The 18,156-nt window shown below is 44.4% G+C and overlaps 1 protein-coding gene across 1 annotated transcript in view; it reads right to left on the reverse strand.

Annotated features, from left to right (window-relative positions):
• Positions 1–15,995, reverse strand: part of LOC120850759 (thiopurine S-methyltransferase) — a 52,368-nt gene extending 36,373 nt beyond the window's left edge. The window contains exons 1-2 of the mRNA XM_042286656.1: positions 15,875–15,995; positions 3,967–4,059 (exon numbers count right to left, since the gene is read on the reverse strand). Coding sequence (XP_042142590.1) covers positions 3,967–4,059; positions 15,875–15,957 — 176 coding nt within the window. The 5' untranslated portion in view covers positions 15,958–15,995. The remainder of the gene's footprint in view (positions 1–3,966; positions 4,060–15,874) is intronic.
• Positions 15,996–18,156: the final 2,161 nt, after the last annotated feature.

Raw genomic sequence — 18,156 nt, forward strand, 5'->3', positions numbered from 1 at the left:
TGGATGAGGTGGGAGAAAACGCCAATCTCAAAGGCTGGATAGTCTGGTTCGGATTCATTAGGGGGAACATTTTAGCAAGCTGGGTTTGCTTTGAGAGAACGTCAAAGCACCACTCTCATTTGAATTTTTGTTTTATTATTGGATCATTTCTAGCATGTATTTTACGAACCATCTGTAACTGCCTTCTGCAAAAGAAGGTAAACCCGAGCCTGTACAGCATTTTTTTGTTTGTTTCTGGGCTAAGAGGGAAAATGCACTTGTCTGTAAATATTCCTGGTGTACAGTGTTTTAATGTTGAGGGCATCGTTTCGTCTATTCCTTGTGTTGTCCTTGTTTTCTGGCGCTTTTCGAATCTAAGATGCACCAACTTGCCCAACTCCAGATTCCTTTACTTTGGTTATTTACTTCAAATCTTTCATACGGGAAAGGCGTGCACGTGTGGCGCGTGGAACACCAATCCCTGCATTCGCCTTCATGCTTGGGTAATATTGCAAACTGTCTATTCCTTGAATTGGATTCCAAGCTTCATGCGAAGCACAGATGTGCCGTTGACTCGCTTTCGGTTCCCGACGCAACGTAGTCAGGCGCTTTCAAACGCAACTGTGCGTAGGTGCCTTTACTTCCACGGCACGAGCGTCCGTGCATGCCAAGTTGGCTATGTTGTGCTCGCTATTACATCGCTCGCCCTTTCGGTGGAAAGGAGGGCATACCTCGCTCTAAACAGCTGTCTCTTTGCACGCTAATGAGTATACAGAGCACCTACCTCGCATAACTTTACGGCGGCTCCCGTCGGGTTGAAATCTTTTCGACCGATTCGGTGAAGCAAGATCTTCCTCCGAGGTTCATTTTCCGTCCCAGAGGGAACACTGAAAAGCTTTCCGGTCTACTTTCTTACGGGCGCAGCAGCCCGTCAGCTGCGGCGTAGCAACATCTTGGGAAATTCATGACGACCGGAAGTCCAAAACCGAAAGCCAGGTGTCACGTGACGACTGGCCAATAGTGTGCGCGGCGGCTATTTCAAAGAATGGCGCCACTTTTCCCAGGATAGAGGGGCTTTAGGGACGCCGCGACAACAGCGACACTTCCGTTCTCTCGTACTCTTTGCAAAAACGTGTACACCCAACCGCCAGGATTGCGACATCCGATAGCGTGACACGTGAGCTCCTGCGACGCAATTCGTTGCCACTTCGGGACCGGTTTTCGATGAATGGAGGTGAGATATGACGGGGGGAAGTACAGCAGCAGAAGGCCTATTCCAGACACCCTAATGATGATGTTCATTGTCAAAACACGACTCATCTCGTCAACTAATTTGTGGGGGAGGAAAAAAAAGCGTTAAATGAGCGGTGAAACGAGGTTCTTAAAATAAATATGTATAGCTTTACACAATTTGGAAGGGAACGCTAGATTTTAATATTATTAAATTTCGGCAGTGGAAAAGAGTTTCAAGAAAATACTTCGTCTCGTGATAAAAGGAAGTTGCTTCCCCACGATAATGTATATAAATGACGGTTTTAAGGGGTTTCGCACGCGCGCAAAATGTAATCAATAAGACCTCTTAGAAATTACCTGTTTTATACAATAAAGTAGCTCGATTGAAACGCCAGAGCTTAAAAGTGGAGCACATGCGCGATAACTCAACATAATCAGGCAGAAAGATAATAAGCAAGCTGGCCTAGTTATGGTAAGAAAAATATCGCAAATATGCCTTTAACAATACCATTGTTTCAGTGTATGTGCAGTACACCCCTTCGTTCCTGTAAAATTGTTTTATTAATTAATTGATTCTCAACACTGTTATTTCCTTTCGGGAATGCTTAATAAGTGTGGTACAATACAAAATGAACAGAATACAAAATTATCGAGGAATTAACAGTCGATGACAGTTATGCGTTATTATATGTCGACAGGCGTACTTTTAAGTTGACCAAAATGTGAAGCTGGGATAGTAAAATGTAGGACGTATCACGGCAAATGTTTCCACTCATAAATGTCTCGAAGGAAGAAAAAAAAAGTAAATCAATTATTGTGAAATTGGTACTCTTCAAACGTTTGCCGTGGTTATACCTTATGTCAATCGTTTACTAGAATAAATTAAATACTTTTCTTGCAGAATACTGAAGCTGTTGTATGCTAATTAATATAAAAACTGGAGCCTTGCAATTTGTGTCCTTTTTCCCAGGGGTAGACGTTCTAACGGTCTGCAGAGTTCATCGGGGAAGTCACATGCCTACTTTATTTGTTTTCAATACTTTAAGGACTGTGTGAACACCATATGACGTACTCGAGCTTTGGACGAACTAATGATGTCTTATAGGGTTATAATATCGTTTCAGTGGATCTAAATTTTGTGACTTTTCTTAGATAATGGAGCTCATTCATTTCTTTTCTTGTGTGATGCTTTAGGGTGAGTTAATTCATTATAGGTGGCAACGGCGCAAAAAAACCTGGACAGCAGAGGAAACGCAGGCGGTAAAACAAAAAAGGTCGAATTTCCCGCGATTTTTGGTTGGTTCATATATTAGCTTTTTAGGTTGTGCCGTTTAACATCCCAGCGCGGAAACATGTTTGTTACGCAGTGATGAAACTTTAAGAGCGCAGGTTTTTTGCGAGTCCTATGCGCATCTTCTTGTTAGGAAATATAAAAATATTAGTTTTTAAGGTGCGAATTCTGAACGCATATTTTAGCGTCTAGTCATTACGTGTCAACAACCTTGTTTTAGAGCCAACGAGAACGCTGAAAAAATAAAGGAAATGCAACAAGCACCAACACACTGAAGCGATATATGTAAAAATGCACAGCATACAAATCGACAGAGTCGCCACCTACCCGATCGGCTGGCAAGCAGGCATGTGCTAGATGACCTCGTGTAAACCAGCGTGCGGTGGCGCAGAAGAGGCCGTTCAGTGTCACTTACTTAACATCTTGTACGCTCAACGCGCAATATAAAGCGTTGCTGTGGTCGGCCTGCCACGAATGGCCGAATGTTGACTATGACGTCAGCAAAGGATTTCGCATCGACGGAAATAAGAGAAATGGAAAAGCTTGAATTTTTACGGTATTGGCAGAGTTGCTTGGAGAGTGCAATGATTTAAAGCTTTCACCATGCTAATTACAAACACCATTGAAACCGTTGTTCGCATGATAATGACGTCACGACAGGGAACCATAGGAGGGCGCCACCAAAACATCTCGCAGCTAATTCTGTTTAAACCGGTGCCTTCATATATTCTTGACGCGAATTTTCACTCTAGAAATCGCTTTGCTGAAACAAAGCTGGAACAGATCTCACGAGCTGGAAACAAAGGATCCATTTTGTTCTTCATTCTAGGCGCATATTCAGAGTGTCTCTAGTAACCTGGTTTGTTGAGACGTTTGCGTTTTACTGTGACCGACTGCGTGGCAACCGCTTGTGCTCTCTCGTCCTCTCGCCTACGACGAGAGGGCGAGAGAGCACACTTGCGCCATTCATCGACAGCCGAAGAACGCTTTCGATCTGGGTATGTTTCCTCAAATGCTCGGTTATATCATCTTCAGAATCATTTCAAGCCCATGGTGAAAAATGACGCATAAAAAAAGCTAGGACGCGGATCAGAAAGTGTTGCCCGTTAGATGGTGTCATTGTGTTTTCCTCTCGTCTTAAGCGGTCGCTAAGCGGTTACAACGCGCTCGGTCGCACCCAAACGCAAACGTGTGAACTGAACTTCTAACGTCTAATTTGTCCGTTATTTAACCCACCTAAAAAAAGCTGCGTAAGTGCTTATCTACCTTTTTGACACAGTTTATGGTTCAATGTTTAAAATCAAAATTTTGTTATGCCCTTTGTTAATCCAACACACATGTATTCACGACCTTAAACACATATAATGCTGCCTTCTGTACATACCTTTCCTACAAGAGCGTACGACCATAAAAGGTTTGTTTGGTTCTGGGTGGAGCACCGGAATTCAACGGCATACACTCACCATTTCAATTCTACAGCTTTCCCGCACAGTGGCACAAAGACTTGGGCATCTTCTTTCCCAGCCAAGATGACGTCTTGATGTTTCTTTAAGAATCTGCGCAATGATAACAGGGTGTTCGCTTTCAGAGCATGTTTATGCGGAGAGAAAGTCGTCTGCTTCTTTTGCGAGGTTGTGGTGACGTCAGAACGACGGCGAGCTCTGATTGGCTCTCATTGAAGGAATAGTGGGTAGATCTCAATATCTACGCACTGTTCTTTATCAATCAGCCATTAAGAGCTCGGAGTTTTGGCATCATCGCAACTCCTGAGCAAGAAGCAGACAAAATTGCGCTTCGCATAATGTCGTGACGACATTAGACATCACTGTTTAAAGTCAAGTGGCAAGGCAAGTCTTAGACAGGCTGCCCAAAGGAATGGATTGAAAGCACCCATTTCTTTTTATTTTAGTTTCAAAACTATTTTCCTTCACAAGCTTCATCCTTTTAAAAGTGAACAAAGTTACCCATCTGATTTTATGCACCTAGCTTACGGCGACATTTTTGTATAGGGAGAGCAACTGAAGTAGAGGAGGAAATAAGGGCGCGCTGCGACGTCAGAGAGCCGAGCTCTGATAAAAAGGATTAGTAGGTAGGTGCAAAGGCTAGCTGTCTATGTCTCTATCTTACTGGCTTCCTCAAATGACTGTCTGCTTGTGTAGAAAGAGGAGGAAGAAGACAATCCCACCTAGATTATCGAACAGTACGCTGTATTGTTCCGGTTATTTCTCTACTCATAAACTTCTCTGAGATATTCCATGTATTCGATTAGATTCCGAAAGTCGTAGCGATCAGTTTGATACTAAATATAGCTTAATAGAAGACCTAAATTAATCTAAAAGACTGATAAACCCAAGTGGGTTCCGAACAGCCATCTTGAATAGGTAGTGGGAGGGAAAACAAGCCCATTTAAGAAATCTATAACACCAAACTACAATGGGCTAGCAGTATAAGAACCTCGCACTGTCTAACCCACTATCGCTTACAGCGTACAATGGGTTACTAGCAAATTTATTATATTTCTTTCCTGACTAACCGAAAAGTAGCAGACACCCGCGCGAGTGTTCTCCCAGCTTCTATAAGAGCTGTAGCACTTCCAACCACGCGCGGGTAAAGAAACCAGAAAAATTGTGTTGCTCGACTTTGAAACTATTAACAATTATTAAAGATACCACTAAGATCGTCGCAACGTACACATACGTCGCAGTGATTATATTTAGACACGTGCATTTGAATACCTTCAGAATTAAGAAGTGCAATGACTGCTTAGCCTTCGACATGACAACATCCAGACCTAACTCGAGGTCCCCACTAAGACGACTACACAACAAGAAGAAAACAGCTCTTCCGAGCACACAGCAGACTCCATGGGGACTCAACGACGGAAAAGGAAAAAGGAGAAGAAGAGAGCCGCGAGGGCGAATGACCAGAAAAAAAAAAAAAAAAGAAAAGGCGCAAGAAGATGAATTGGAAAAGACAAACACTAATGACAAAACAAGAAAACCAGATGAACCAATGGTGACCACACAACCTGAGCCGGCCCCATCTAATGTGCTTAGGGGGAAGCTGCGGGCGTACCCGCTGGGGCTTCCGCGGGTGCCTCCACGGGTGTCCTTTTAGAGTCGGTCCGGGACAAACCGGGGACGGCACAGATGCAATATGCAAATGCTGTCACTTATCTTGCAGCCCTAATGACCAAGGAACAAACCAATGCTCCGGCACTGAGCTTTCAAAACTTAACTAACATTGTCATCGATCTAATTGAACGTATTGCATACTTGCAGGGGAGGCTGAATGAGCGGGCTCTCCAGCCGTCTCGCAGCTATGCTGATGTGACAAAGAACATTAATCAAAGATAAACTTGCAAATTAACAAAACTAATAAAGCTCACAACACCTGAAGACAAAAGATGCGAGCCAGAAAAGGCAGCACTTCTGTTCTTCACAAAAGAACTGCAGAAGGGGAAAGAATTGCTACAAGTAATCTCCACTCTGAGATCGGCGGTCCTTCCTGAAAAGTTAACCGTTACCGCTCCCGAGTTTCAAATCATTAAGGGAGGAGCACTGATTTCGAATACTTCCAAGGAAGAAATCTCCAACGTGGAAAAAACAATTAATAAAAAACTACAGATGCAAAAAAAAAAAAAAACTTTCATACGAAACTTTTAAGTTAGGGTTAGGGAGATTGCTACAACTGATCCTGAACAACTAAAAGGAAGACTGATAAATTAAAACAAATTGACAGGAACCACCGAGGAGATGCAGATTGTGCGGACGTCGGCAAACCGCGACAAGTTCGCCATAGTTATCTTCGAGCTCAGCCCGAAGATGTTTAGGGAGCTGCAGAAGAAAGGGAGGGTCTTCCCTGATTGGACCTCATGTCTTTTTTGAGGAAAACTCCTATATCACGATTTGCAAAAAGATACTGCCGATTTGGTCACTTGCTGGCACGCTGCACTGCATCTCCTCGATGCCACAATTATAACAGAGACCATCTGGGGGAGATCTGTCAAGAACAAATAAAGAGATGCATAAGTTGTAGGGATCATGCCACTTTTGCAAAGGGAAACATTACACGTTGGGCACTCTTGCAACAGCGCCCATGCTACCTCACCCAAGTGGAGAGGTTGCAAATAAAAATCGCATACCAATAAAAACAAGAAAAAAGAAGAGGACTCTTCCTATCTAAACATTGATGCAACGTTCAAAGTTTTACAAATTAACACGAATGAGTCATTTTCAGCCACAGAACTTCTAAAAATTACCATAGACAAAATTCAACCTATTGTGTTGACAAAATTCAAGACCCCTATTGTGTTGAAAATAAAATAATCAGATATTCTTTGACAGACCACATTATACAATACACTAAACAACCACGCGCAGCGATGATTGTACGGGACAAGGAATTGGAGCTTTTGCTGAAACGATAACCCGGGATATAATTCACTCACAATAACAACGAAAACAACAAAAATAAGAAATATTAATTCATATGAGTGTCCAAGAGAAGATATTTCAAACATACCGCACACAATAGAAGAGATCCTCATAACACGTGACAATCTACCTACAGCCATTGTGGGGGATTTCAACGCAGAACAACAGGCATGGGGGGAGGATCCTCAGATAGTTCAGGAGATATCCTCGCCCAATTCGCAATAAATCATTCACTTTTTATATTAAATAAGATTTCTCAAGGTCCAACTTATACCTCAACAACTGGCAATAGTTTTATTGATCTAACCTTAGCTAATGATTAGGTTTTCATAGATATTTCTGACTAAGAGTTAAACATCCGTAGTGAAAGTAATCATAAATACACCCTCACTACATATTTCGCAGCACCCATGATGTAAGCAAAACAACTTACAAAAAGGCGAAATAAAATTACTAGAACACATCAAAAACGCCAGATGGTTGTAAAAACTAAAAGATCAAAATATTACAAAACACACACACACACACACACACACACACATATATATACATATATATATATATATATGTGTGTGTGTGTATCAAAATATTACGACAAAAACACAACACACATACGCGCGCGCACACACAAACACACACACACACACATTATATATATATATATATATTGTTACAGATCGCTTTTTTTTCGCTGCTGCCACTTCGTCCTTCGCCCGTCTCCGACCCACTTCTTCTCCCTTTTCTCCTTTTTGTCCCGCTCGTTGCACCTCAATGTCCTACTGTCACATTTTGCCCCCTCCTGGTTGACTGTCCGTCCTCGGCAGTCTGTGTCCTATGCTGGTCTTGACTGAATGTATGTCTTGACACGTACAGCTTCAGTTGACTGGGGTGAGCCGGGAAAGTCCGGGATGCTTCTCGAGATGCATTGAGGTCTCGTAGCCGGTAGCTCACGGGTCCTGTTTGTCGAAGCACTTCACAGGGTCCTTTGTATTTTGGAAGTAGCTTGGTTGCCTTTCCTTTCCATCTAACGGGACGGCGTACAAGAACAAGGTCCCCTGGCACGATGGGGGACAATCGGTCATCCTGCCGGTGATTGGTTAGCATCCGCTGCTGGGCTCTGGTTATTGCGACGCGAGCCCGGCGGCGAGCCTCATTGAGTCTGTCCTCAAAATGATCGCTCATTTCTTGCCTTCTATGGTTCCACGTGGTGGATAACGTTGATTCCTGCGGCAGAACCGGAGTTCTACCGTACACCAGTTTAAAAGGGGTCGTCGTGGTACTTGCTTGTTGCGACGTGTTCAAAGCAAACGATGCGTATGGTACGTACACATCCCAATTGTCATGCGAAGCATTAACATAAGCGTACAATATATCGGCGATAGTTCAATTAGCACGCTCAACGAGTCCGTTGGTTTGGGGATGGTAGGGTGCTGACTGGGCGTGGTGTATTCCATGAGTTACCATCTCGTGTTTAAAAATACGAGAGCTGAATGGAGTTCCCCGGTCAGTGAGTACGGTGCGGGGTACGCCGTGGCGAAGTACTATTTGCTCACGTAAAAACTCCACAATGTGATTCGCTGACGTTGTAGGCACGGCACGTAGCTCAATCCACTTTGTAAGGTGGTCAACAGCAACAATAATGAAACGGTTACCCTTTTGTGATTTCGGAAATGGTCCTAAATGATCAAGTCCAATAAGTTCGAAAGCAGCTTGCGGTGGTTGAGTTGGATGAATCTCTGTGAAAGGTGAAATACTGGGCAATTTTCTCCTTTGACATGATTCACAGGAAGCGACATACCTGGAAACATCTTTCCGGAATCCGTGCCACCAATAGCGTTCGGAAAGTTTGGCCAGAGTCTTATCTCGACCGAGGTGACCCGCTGTGGGGCCATCATGGCAGAGATTCAACATGGTAGCCCTCAGAGAAGCTGGAATCACCGGTAGCCATTGTTGTTGACCGGGATTTCTGTGACAGAGTAGGCCATTTTCCACTCGGTATGCTCGACGCAGTCGCCGTAAAATGTCTGTCGAACCGGATAATGCGAGGCGCTGTACAATATCTTGTACTTCGTTATCTTGACATTGACTGTGACGTAGGTCGAAAGTCGCACCACAAAAACAAGTGTCACACTCCGGAGCCTCAGGGACCTTGTCTAGGGGGTTGCGGGATAGAAAGTCAGCGTCCTGATGACTACGTCCGTTACGATGTATGATTTCAAAATCATACTCTTGCAGTAGAATCGCCCAGCGTGCCAGTTTGGCCGTCAAGTCTCGTTTGCTCTGAAGCCAGGTCAATGCTGAATTATCCGTCACAATAGTAAAATGGCGGCCATAAAGGTAAGGGCGAAATTTCTGCACCGACCAGACAAGGGCCAGGCATTCTAATTCAGATGAATGATTCCTCTCTTCTTGATGTGTAAGCCTGCGACTTGCGTACGAAATTACTCTTTGAGTACCGTCTGGAAACTCTTGAAGTAGTACAGCTCCAAGTCCTTGTCCGCTAGCATCCGTGTGGAGAATTGTCTTTGACAAGGATGGGTCGAAGTGAGCAAGCACTGGGGCGTTTAGAAGGGCCATTTTTAGGTCTTGAAACGAGGACTGCTCTTCGTTGCACCATCGCCATGGTACGTTCTTCCGGAGTAAGTAATTCAAGGGGCAGCGCGGGTAGCAAAGTTAACAATAAAACGGCGGAAATATGACGCAAATCCCAAAAAACTTCTGACGTCTTTGATAGTTGTTGGCGTCGGATATTCAAACAAAGCCTCAAGCTTCGAGGGATCAGGTTTAACGCCGTTTTTGTTTACCACATGTCCCAAGTATGTGATCTCTTTGAAGCCGAAAAAACACTTTTGGGGCTTCAGACGAAGGTTGGCATCACTTATGGCGTCAAGTACGAGTGAGAGTCTTCGAAGATGTTCTTCAAAAGTGTTTGCGTAGATTACAACGTCGTCCAAATACACCAGCGCCATTCTCCACTTCAGATTTCCCAAAACTCGGTCCATGAGTCTTTGAAATGTCGCTGGGGCATTGCAAAGGCCAAAGGGGAGACGGTTGAATTGGTAGAGACCATCTGGTGTGATGAAGGCTGACTTTTCAGCGTCCCTTTTATCGAGTGGCACCTGCCAGTATCCCGACATCAAATCCAATGTTGTAAAGTATTCCGCTCCCTGCAGTCGGTCAAGGGTATCATCAAGACGTGGAAGAGGGTAGACATCGAGCTTGGTTGTACTATTAAGCTTTCTGTAATCTACACAAAACCGCACAGTGCCATCTTTCTTTCTCACTAACACCACTGGAGATGACCATGGGCTCGTTGACGGACTCACCACACCGTGGTCGAGCATCTCAGTCACTTGCTGTTTGATGATTTCACGCTCTGTTGGGGCTAGGCGGCGTAGTGGCTGATGTATTGGTCGGCTGTCACCGGTGTCAATGGTATGTGTCGCATACGGTGTGCATCCAAGTTCGTCCGAACTCAGGGCGATGCAGTTTCGATGTGACAACAATACCCTCTTGATTTTCGTTTTCTGCTCGCAACTCAATTCTGGTCCAAACTTAAATTGTTCCCACGGTAAAGCATTATAATGACTGTAAAAATGGCACTCGTTATCTGACTCTAGAGAAATGCTGGCAAGTATTGAGATCTTGTCCTTCGCCAACGGTTGGAGTACACCAATCTGTTTCCCTGGATTGAGAGTGATGTCGTTGGCACCTAGATTAACGACAAGAGCGACGAATTCTCCATTAGTACAAGCCACGAGTGTCCGGGGTGCAGCTAGTTCTTTCCCTGGTTTCGCACAGAGCCACGAGTCGAAAACAGCTTCACCGTAAACCTTTTTGTTGTTTACAGTCAGGCGTATCATTGAAGCAGTCTCGGCAGGTATTGTAGCAGAGTCTTTAACGCATACGTTTAACTCATCCGATAGCTGTACACACATATGATGTTGGTATATTGGGAAAAAAACTTTAGAAATAGGTGCCACTTTTCCACGGCGACGAAGGAAAATGAGCGAACGAGGTACACAAGCCACACCAAAATACTTTCGCATCGTGGAATGCTGGCGTGTAATGTTTTCATGGGTGGACGCGGGGTTTTGGTGGCCTTGTTCTGTTCGGGGTTCAACTTAAAAAATCCGTTTTTCTGGCACCACTCATAACCCAGAATGATCGGAGAGACGGAATTCGACAAAATTACGAAGTCCACTAACGACGTCTCACCGAGCGCAGTGACCAATAACTTCACTTGTCCACCGGTGTGAACTTTGACGCCGTTGGCTGTAAAAAGTTGTGGAGCAATCCGGGAGACATTACAATCAGCCGGTACAAGCGTCGCGTCGATTATGTTAACCGCTGCTCCAGTATCGAGGAGACTTTCTTGTATTCCAATCCCTTGAATCTCCACTTTGGTAGTTGGAAGACCAGCAAAACTCTTTGAAACAGAGACGAGGGGGACTTGGTCCTCTATACCCGATCCCGCCCCTGTGGACCGGGATATCCGTTTCCCGACGCGCTGTAACACTCTGCAGCCAAGTGTCCTTGTCGCCCGCATTGAAAACAGCGCCTCTTGGTGTTAACTCGTTGGTGACCTTCAGGTTGCTGGCGTGCTCCAGGCGTCTCCAGATGAGTAGTTGGCTGTAACTGTGCCGGGCAAGAAGCCTGGGCGTTTGCTGTTGCCTTTTGAATGGCTGAGATCTCCAACGCCTTAGCCAAAGCCTCTTGAACTGTCTTTGGCCCTCCAAGTCGAACACATTTTTGAACTTCAGTGTCCGCAATGGCGTCGACGAAGGCAGTAGTGCTGAAAAGGTGAAAAGTGTCGGCGGAAACTCCCACAAATGATTTTCGCGCTAGGCACTCAACTTCCGTTGCCAGGGCTTGGAGTGTCCCCCCGGCTGTTGTCGGCGGCAACGTAAAGCGTGTTTCACATGCAGCGATTTTGGCCCTAAAGCGGCGCGATTTCTGCCGTCGCGGCGCTCGTGCCACTGAATTGTTGGTGCTGGCCAGAGCGCCGCGACGGCAGAAATCGCGCCGCTCTAGGGCCAAAACCGCTGCATGTGAACTAAGCTTAACTCGCCATAGCGGACGTGTTGTAGATGTTTGTCACCAAAGCGGTCTTCAAGTGCCGCTACCAACGTTTGGTAGGTTAGAGCTCTTCCTTGAAGTTGGGCCAGTATCGCGATGGCTGGTCCCTGTAGTTGTGCCGCAAGAGCGTAAGTTGTTTCATCTTCGGACCATTGGTTTGCTTGAGCAACAATATTAGCTTGCTCGAGGTAAAGGTCAAGTGGCACGCTACCATCGAAGGGCTTCAGTTTCAAACGAAGAGGATTCGAGGTGGCAGGAACTGTGCGTACCGTTGCTGAGTCGGTCCGATTCTCCGAGTCTCTCCTTTCCTCTAGCGCTATGATTCTTTGTCGAAGGTCTTCTTGTGCAGACGTAACGGGTTGCACCTGCGCCTGGACCATAGCCGCCATCGTTGATTCGAAGCCCTGTCTCTGTTCCACGAACAGATCCCTCAGTTGGGCGTAGGTAACTGGACCTTCAGTGTTGCTGGTGTCCTCGGGAGAAGGGGAAGGTTCGCCAGACTGCGCTTGTTGTCGTGTGAAGGGCATTTTCTTTTCGCAGATCCCACTTCTGACACCAAAATGTTACAGATCGCTTTTTTTTTTCGCTGCTGCCACTTCGTCCTTCGCCCGTCTCCGACCCACTTCTTCTCCCTTTTCTCCTTTTTGTCCCGCTCGTTGCACCTCAATGTCCTACTGTCACAATATATATATATATATATATATATATATATATATTATATGTGTGTGTGTGTGTGTGTAGATATACTATACAGGGTGGTTTTTATTCTTAACATTTGTTTAAAAAAAACTTGAAGGCTACACTAATGCGGTTTGTGCAGGTGGATTATACGACCAGGCGGACATTATGTGGGTGGCTAATCTTTGGGAAAAGTCGGTTAACTAATTAAAATTCGTTAATTAACTTTTTAATTAGTGGATATAGAGATATGGTTCCAATTAGAAACTTGCTGAGAGTCATCCAAAACCCCGTAAATCAGTCATTTTCTGAAAAACTTTCAGGGCGTGAAAAGCGCAGCAGTGCACTAAAGTTACCACTCGTGGAGCAGGTACAAGGCTAGTGGTTGCGGTATGGCGCCCGCGCAATTTTTCCGTCTCTTATCTAGCCCCAGCCTTGTAACTGCTCCACGAGTGTTAACTTCAGCACACTACTGCGCTTCTCACGCGCTCAAAGTCTTTCTAAAAACTATAGATTTAGGGGTTTTTGACTACGCTCAGCAAGTTTCTAATTGGAGCCATATGCCTATTTCCACTAATTAAAAAGTTAATTAACGAATTTTAATTAATTATTCGACTTATCGCAAAGATTAGCCACCCACACAATGTCCTCCTGGCCGTATAGGCCACCTGCACAAACCGCATTTGTGTAGCTTTCACGGTTTTTTTCTATTCAGGTATAAATTGGGGTTTTACACAAGCCAACTTTCGTCAATTATATCTTCGATCTATAGAAGAAATGATTACATACGCATGTCCCGTTAATTATAACCCTAAAGAAAAAAAACTCCCATCAAAGAAGAAAACTCACTTCCATCCAAAAGATTTATTTGCTAAAAATAACAAAAGGTTTCCGCACAGTGAGCAACATATATCCCCAATCCACTTGGTTTTAAAAAAAATGAATAGCCTTTTTTTTGTATAAACTGCGAAAACATCTGAATAGTGCTGAAGATGCATTACCGTATAAAGAAGTACATATTCCGGTAGATATAAAAGCTATTCATCCCGCAAAATTACTACATTGTTCATTTAGCAATTTCACTGAGAGAAATATTAACACCGACTTGGATATATATACAGATGGATCCGCATGCCACAACACCGTTAGTGCTGCACTTGAGGCAATAAAACCAAACTCGAAAATACAAATATTAGAAAATATAAAATAACAGATAATGCTACAATCTACGACGCAGAATAAATCGCGATATATAATTCACTGCTATGCATTAAACTATTACAGGGAAAATATACGGTAAATATAATGACACACAGTTCATCTGCTTTACAAGCCCTGGACAACCCAATAAATAATAATACTAAGGTAAACAAAATTAAGCAAACACTAAACAATTAACAAAAACATATAACTATATGATGTTAAAAGAAAGAGTAAAATTTACGGCAATGACATCACCGACAAACTAGCAAATGAAGCTCGAATACATGGAGAGTCCCTCTCTTGTAATATTCAAAGAAATTAATAAAAAAAATTTATCTAAACTCAAAAAAGCAGAATGGAAGAAACAATGGGAAACCTGTGATAAAGATACACCTCTTTTCCAATGGATTCCAAACATAGATACACAGGTATTAACACAATTACTCACTAACCATGAACGATTTCCTTAATATATTTTTTCTAATTTGGTAAAATACAACGTTCAGACTGTCCTTGTGGAAAAATTGCTATAGGCCTTTTACATTACAATGCAGAATGTCCATATACAGATATATGTAGACAATAACTTAAATTCTTTAATAGTCCCGTTTTAATTAAAAAAAAAACTAAAAGAAAGCTTTGCAGTAATGAAAAGTTCATGAGAATTCTAACCAGAATGGTGGAAACGGTGGCTCCTATTATACCCCAGGTTTAAAAGAAGGAATAATATAAATGTATCTGAAACAAACATATCAAAATACAATTTTTATCAAATGAGACAAAGAAATCAAAACATGAAGAACCACATAAATACGAAAAACAAAATAAAAATGAAATTAAGACAGAACAACGAGATGTACAAGACTGACGCGTTACTTTCGGCCTACCAACGTTCTGTTAGGAGAGAGGAGGCCAAGCTACTCCTTGATTCTAGAAAACAAAAAGAGGAGGTATAAAATACAACTTCCAAATAAACGACCAATATCCCCCAAACAAACACAGCAACAACAACAACAACATCAACTACAAAGAAACAAGGCGACAACGAGACAACATCAAAGAAAAAAACAAAATACAAACGGGGAAGAGACTAGGGTGCGAAAGCGCACATACGTATACCACCTCGTAGCATGGCACAGTCCCGGGACGTTCACTGGCGTCACCGCACCCTCCCGTCTTCTCCTTTCTTGCAGTTGCTTTCCGTATACATTTTCTGTTCAATTCAGGACCCCGGCGATTTCAACAAGGACGGTCATTATCTTGGCGCTGTCAGTTATAAGAGCACTCTACACGTTCCATAACCCCGGGTTTTATAGTCACACAACACTGGCCTATAAGGCTCATATCGGCCTCTGACCCGCGGTCCGAGCGTTCAAGAAGCTACGAACCGTGTCAAGCTAATTTAACCTCTGTATCCCGAGATGATAACAGGAGTAACTTTCTGTGGAAATGTATTAAAATGTATATATGTCTAGTTGCCCGTCTTAGTCTCTGCTAAAAGTACGTTCACCTAAAGCCACCAAATGAGCTACGCTTGAGAGCAACCACACTTCAGCCATCTTAGTGCTTGAACTCATTGTTGCCAGTCCTCTAAAGCTGATCTTAAATTGAAAAAAATGCTTCCTCGTCCTCTAAAAACGCGTGAACAAAAACAATATCGCCTTAACTTCCTCACACAGTACCTCAAGCTCAGGGGGTCGCATTTTCATATTGCAACGATCGCCAGTGGCGCCAGATCTGCACCAAAATGGCCGCGGCCATAAAGAATCCAGAGAAGGGAGTACCGCTACTCTACGTGTAGCATACATGGGAGCCCTAAATTCACCGGCACTCATCACTACACACTAAAAGCCTGCCACAGAAACACCTCCTCTACACTTCTTCGAAACTAGAAAGAGAAAGCAGTCTCCGAATATATTGGATAAATATCTATCTATTCAAGGCTACACAGTTTTGGATTCAGGTGTACACTCACGGGTCTCCGTCTGGGTTATGCCAGTTGGTATCGCCCGTACTCCAGAGGTGGGCCCAGTGCTGCTCCGTCGATTCGTCCGACATGTTCTCGGGATGCAGCCCTTGTCGTCTCAGTCTTCGAGCGGTCTACGAAGACGACATACAGATTGTTCGTCTCTCTTCCAAGAGATTGAACACACATGGTACAATACTTCCCGTCCTTTACGAAGCAGTAATGCAGAGAAATTTAGATAATCATTGCATGACTCAAGGCGTGTTCACACATGCAGCGGAGCGCCACAGGCATAGCGCTGACCTCGCGCTAAGCGCGTGCTGACAGGAGCGTTCACCAGTTTTGTATCGCACCGTCAAAACTGTTGCTCACGGCAGACGATAAGTACCTGACGGCACGTGAGCAGCGCTACATCAGCGCTTCGCTGCCCATGTGAGAACCGGCCTTTACTCTGCCTATAGTTACTAAATGAGCTGCGCTTAGAGTATCGGCACTCCGTTCCCCGGCATTGTTGTGGGCGCCGCCATTTTGGCTCGTATGCAGAGCAGACGCAACTGCTGATCGTCATGATTCAAAAGTGCGACTTCCTCAGATTTAGATTCGTTGTTAAGAAGGTCATGCAATATTGCTTTGCTCTGTTACGAACTGTTTAAACATTTGTGGAGGGCGGAAAGGCGTTTCCTGTGGTTTCAGATAAAGCTTCAGATAACTGGCAACCATGATTTTAAGACACAATATGGCCAAGTGTCGTTACTCTGAAGCGTAGCTTATTTAGTGGCACTAACTCTGCCTACACGGCATTGGCATCACCAAAAACTAAACAAATTGCCATCATGCGTGGCCTTTTTTCTTTAATAAAAACACGACTATAGACATGACGACACGCCCTTTGCCATAACCCTCAAAAAAAAAAAATTATTACAATTGTGCGTGCCCTGGGGATCGAGCTTACCTGTTCGACGACTGTGCGCCCAACTGGCTTCGGTGTCAGGACTGCAAATGCCTACATGCAGAAGGGGCAGCTGCAACCTGGAATCCTGGACGCTAGTCCGCAGCTGTGTGTCGTATACGTATATCAGCGAGACTCCTCCGCCGCACTTTTGTTTTCTGCATGCGAGGTAATTTGTAGACCGCCGTTAATGCCGCCAAATTTATCGCCTAACTGCATGCCTCACAAGCCCGGTAAACTCCGCCAAATAATTAATAATAAAACGCTTCAGTCTTAGTTTTTTCTATAGTATATAATTTTAGAGCAAATTGTCTAGAGAAAGCATGTAATCTTTAATATTTAATCTCTAACGACTCAGCTAGAGAGACAGGGCACCGCGGAAAGGCGAGAGCCCGTAATATAGAAGCGCGCGGTGCCGTGTCTAGTGAGGGTGATTATGGGCTGATACAATATACAATACTTTATGTGTGTTTGGTCCGTACGTTTATACGGTCGTTGTGGCAGTTAGTCTGCCACAACAGTCAACTCGTCTCTCAGCTGTAGATGAGCAATTTAGCAAGTGCAGTACAACCGCTAGCCTGGCGTTTTTAATGTGCACCCCGCAGTAGTGATCCAGGCCTGCACGCCGGTACGACGCTCATCCATATCGAAAGATGTAGGGGTGGGGTTCTACAGCGCGGGCTTTCGCTTCACGTGTTCTGAGCAGGTGTGAGTTAGCCCGTTTTTCGTTTCCTTTTGTTCTTAGTCATGTGGGTTTCGTATCTAGTATGCGGGACAAAAAAAAATGATAAGAACTTTCAGCCTGAAATACGAGAGAAAATATAAGTGAGGCAAAACAATGTGTGACAGTCACACTTTTTTCGTGAACAACTTCCAGCTGCGTGGAGACATCAACACAATGTTTTAATACAGTGCACTAAAATACGGGGTAGTGTTGGAACCGGAGCGGCTCGCATGAAACGTGTGGTGTAGAGGGGGAGATAAAACTTAATGGCGTCCAAACAATATAAGCGGGGGGCCTCAGTCCAGGCTCTCACTGGTGGCGTACTCCAGAGAGGACTGGATGTACGCGGCCAGGTAAACTTGATCTAATGGCGAATTCCACTGGTCGTTTTGAAGCGCGCCGGGATCGACTTTTCTGGAGCGAGCCTATTTCACTGAGCGATCCGGATTGAGACCGACATGTTTCACTGGTCGTTTTGGATTAGCTCCCGTTCCAGATCTTGATCTGGATCCGATGGCGAATTCAACTGGGCGTTTTGGAGCGCGCCGGGATCAGTTGACCAGATCCGGAATGGAGCTCACAATCCGAACAGGGTCGCGCCGGCGATGGATCCCCGTG

This window comes from Ixodes scapularis, unplaced genomic scaffold (assembly GCF_016920785.2).
Source record: "Ixodes scapularis isolate PalLabHiFi unplaced genomic scaffold, ASM1692078v2 PGA_scaffold8__174_contigs__length_109621045, whole genome shotgun sequence".
NCBI lineage: Eukaryota > Metazoa > Arthropoda > Arachnida > Ixodida > Ixodidae > Ixodes > Ixodes scapularis.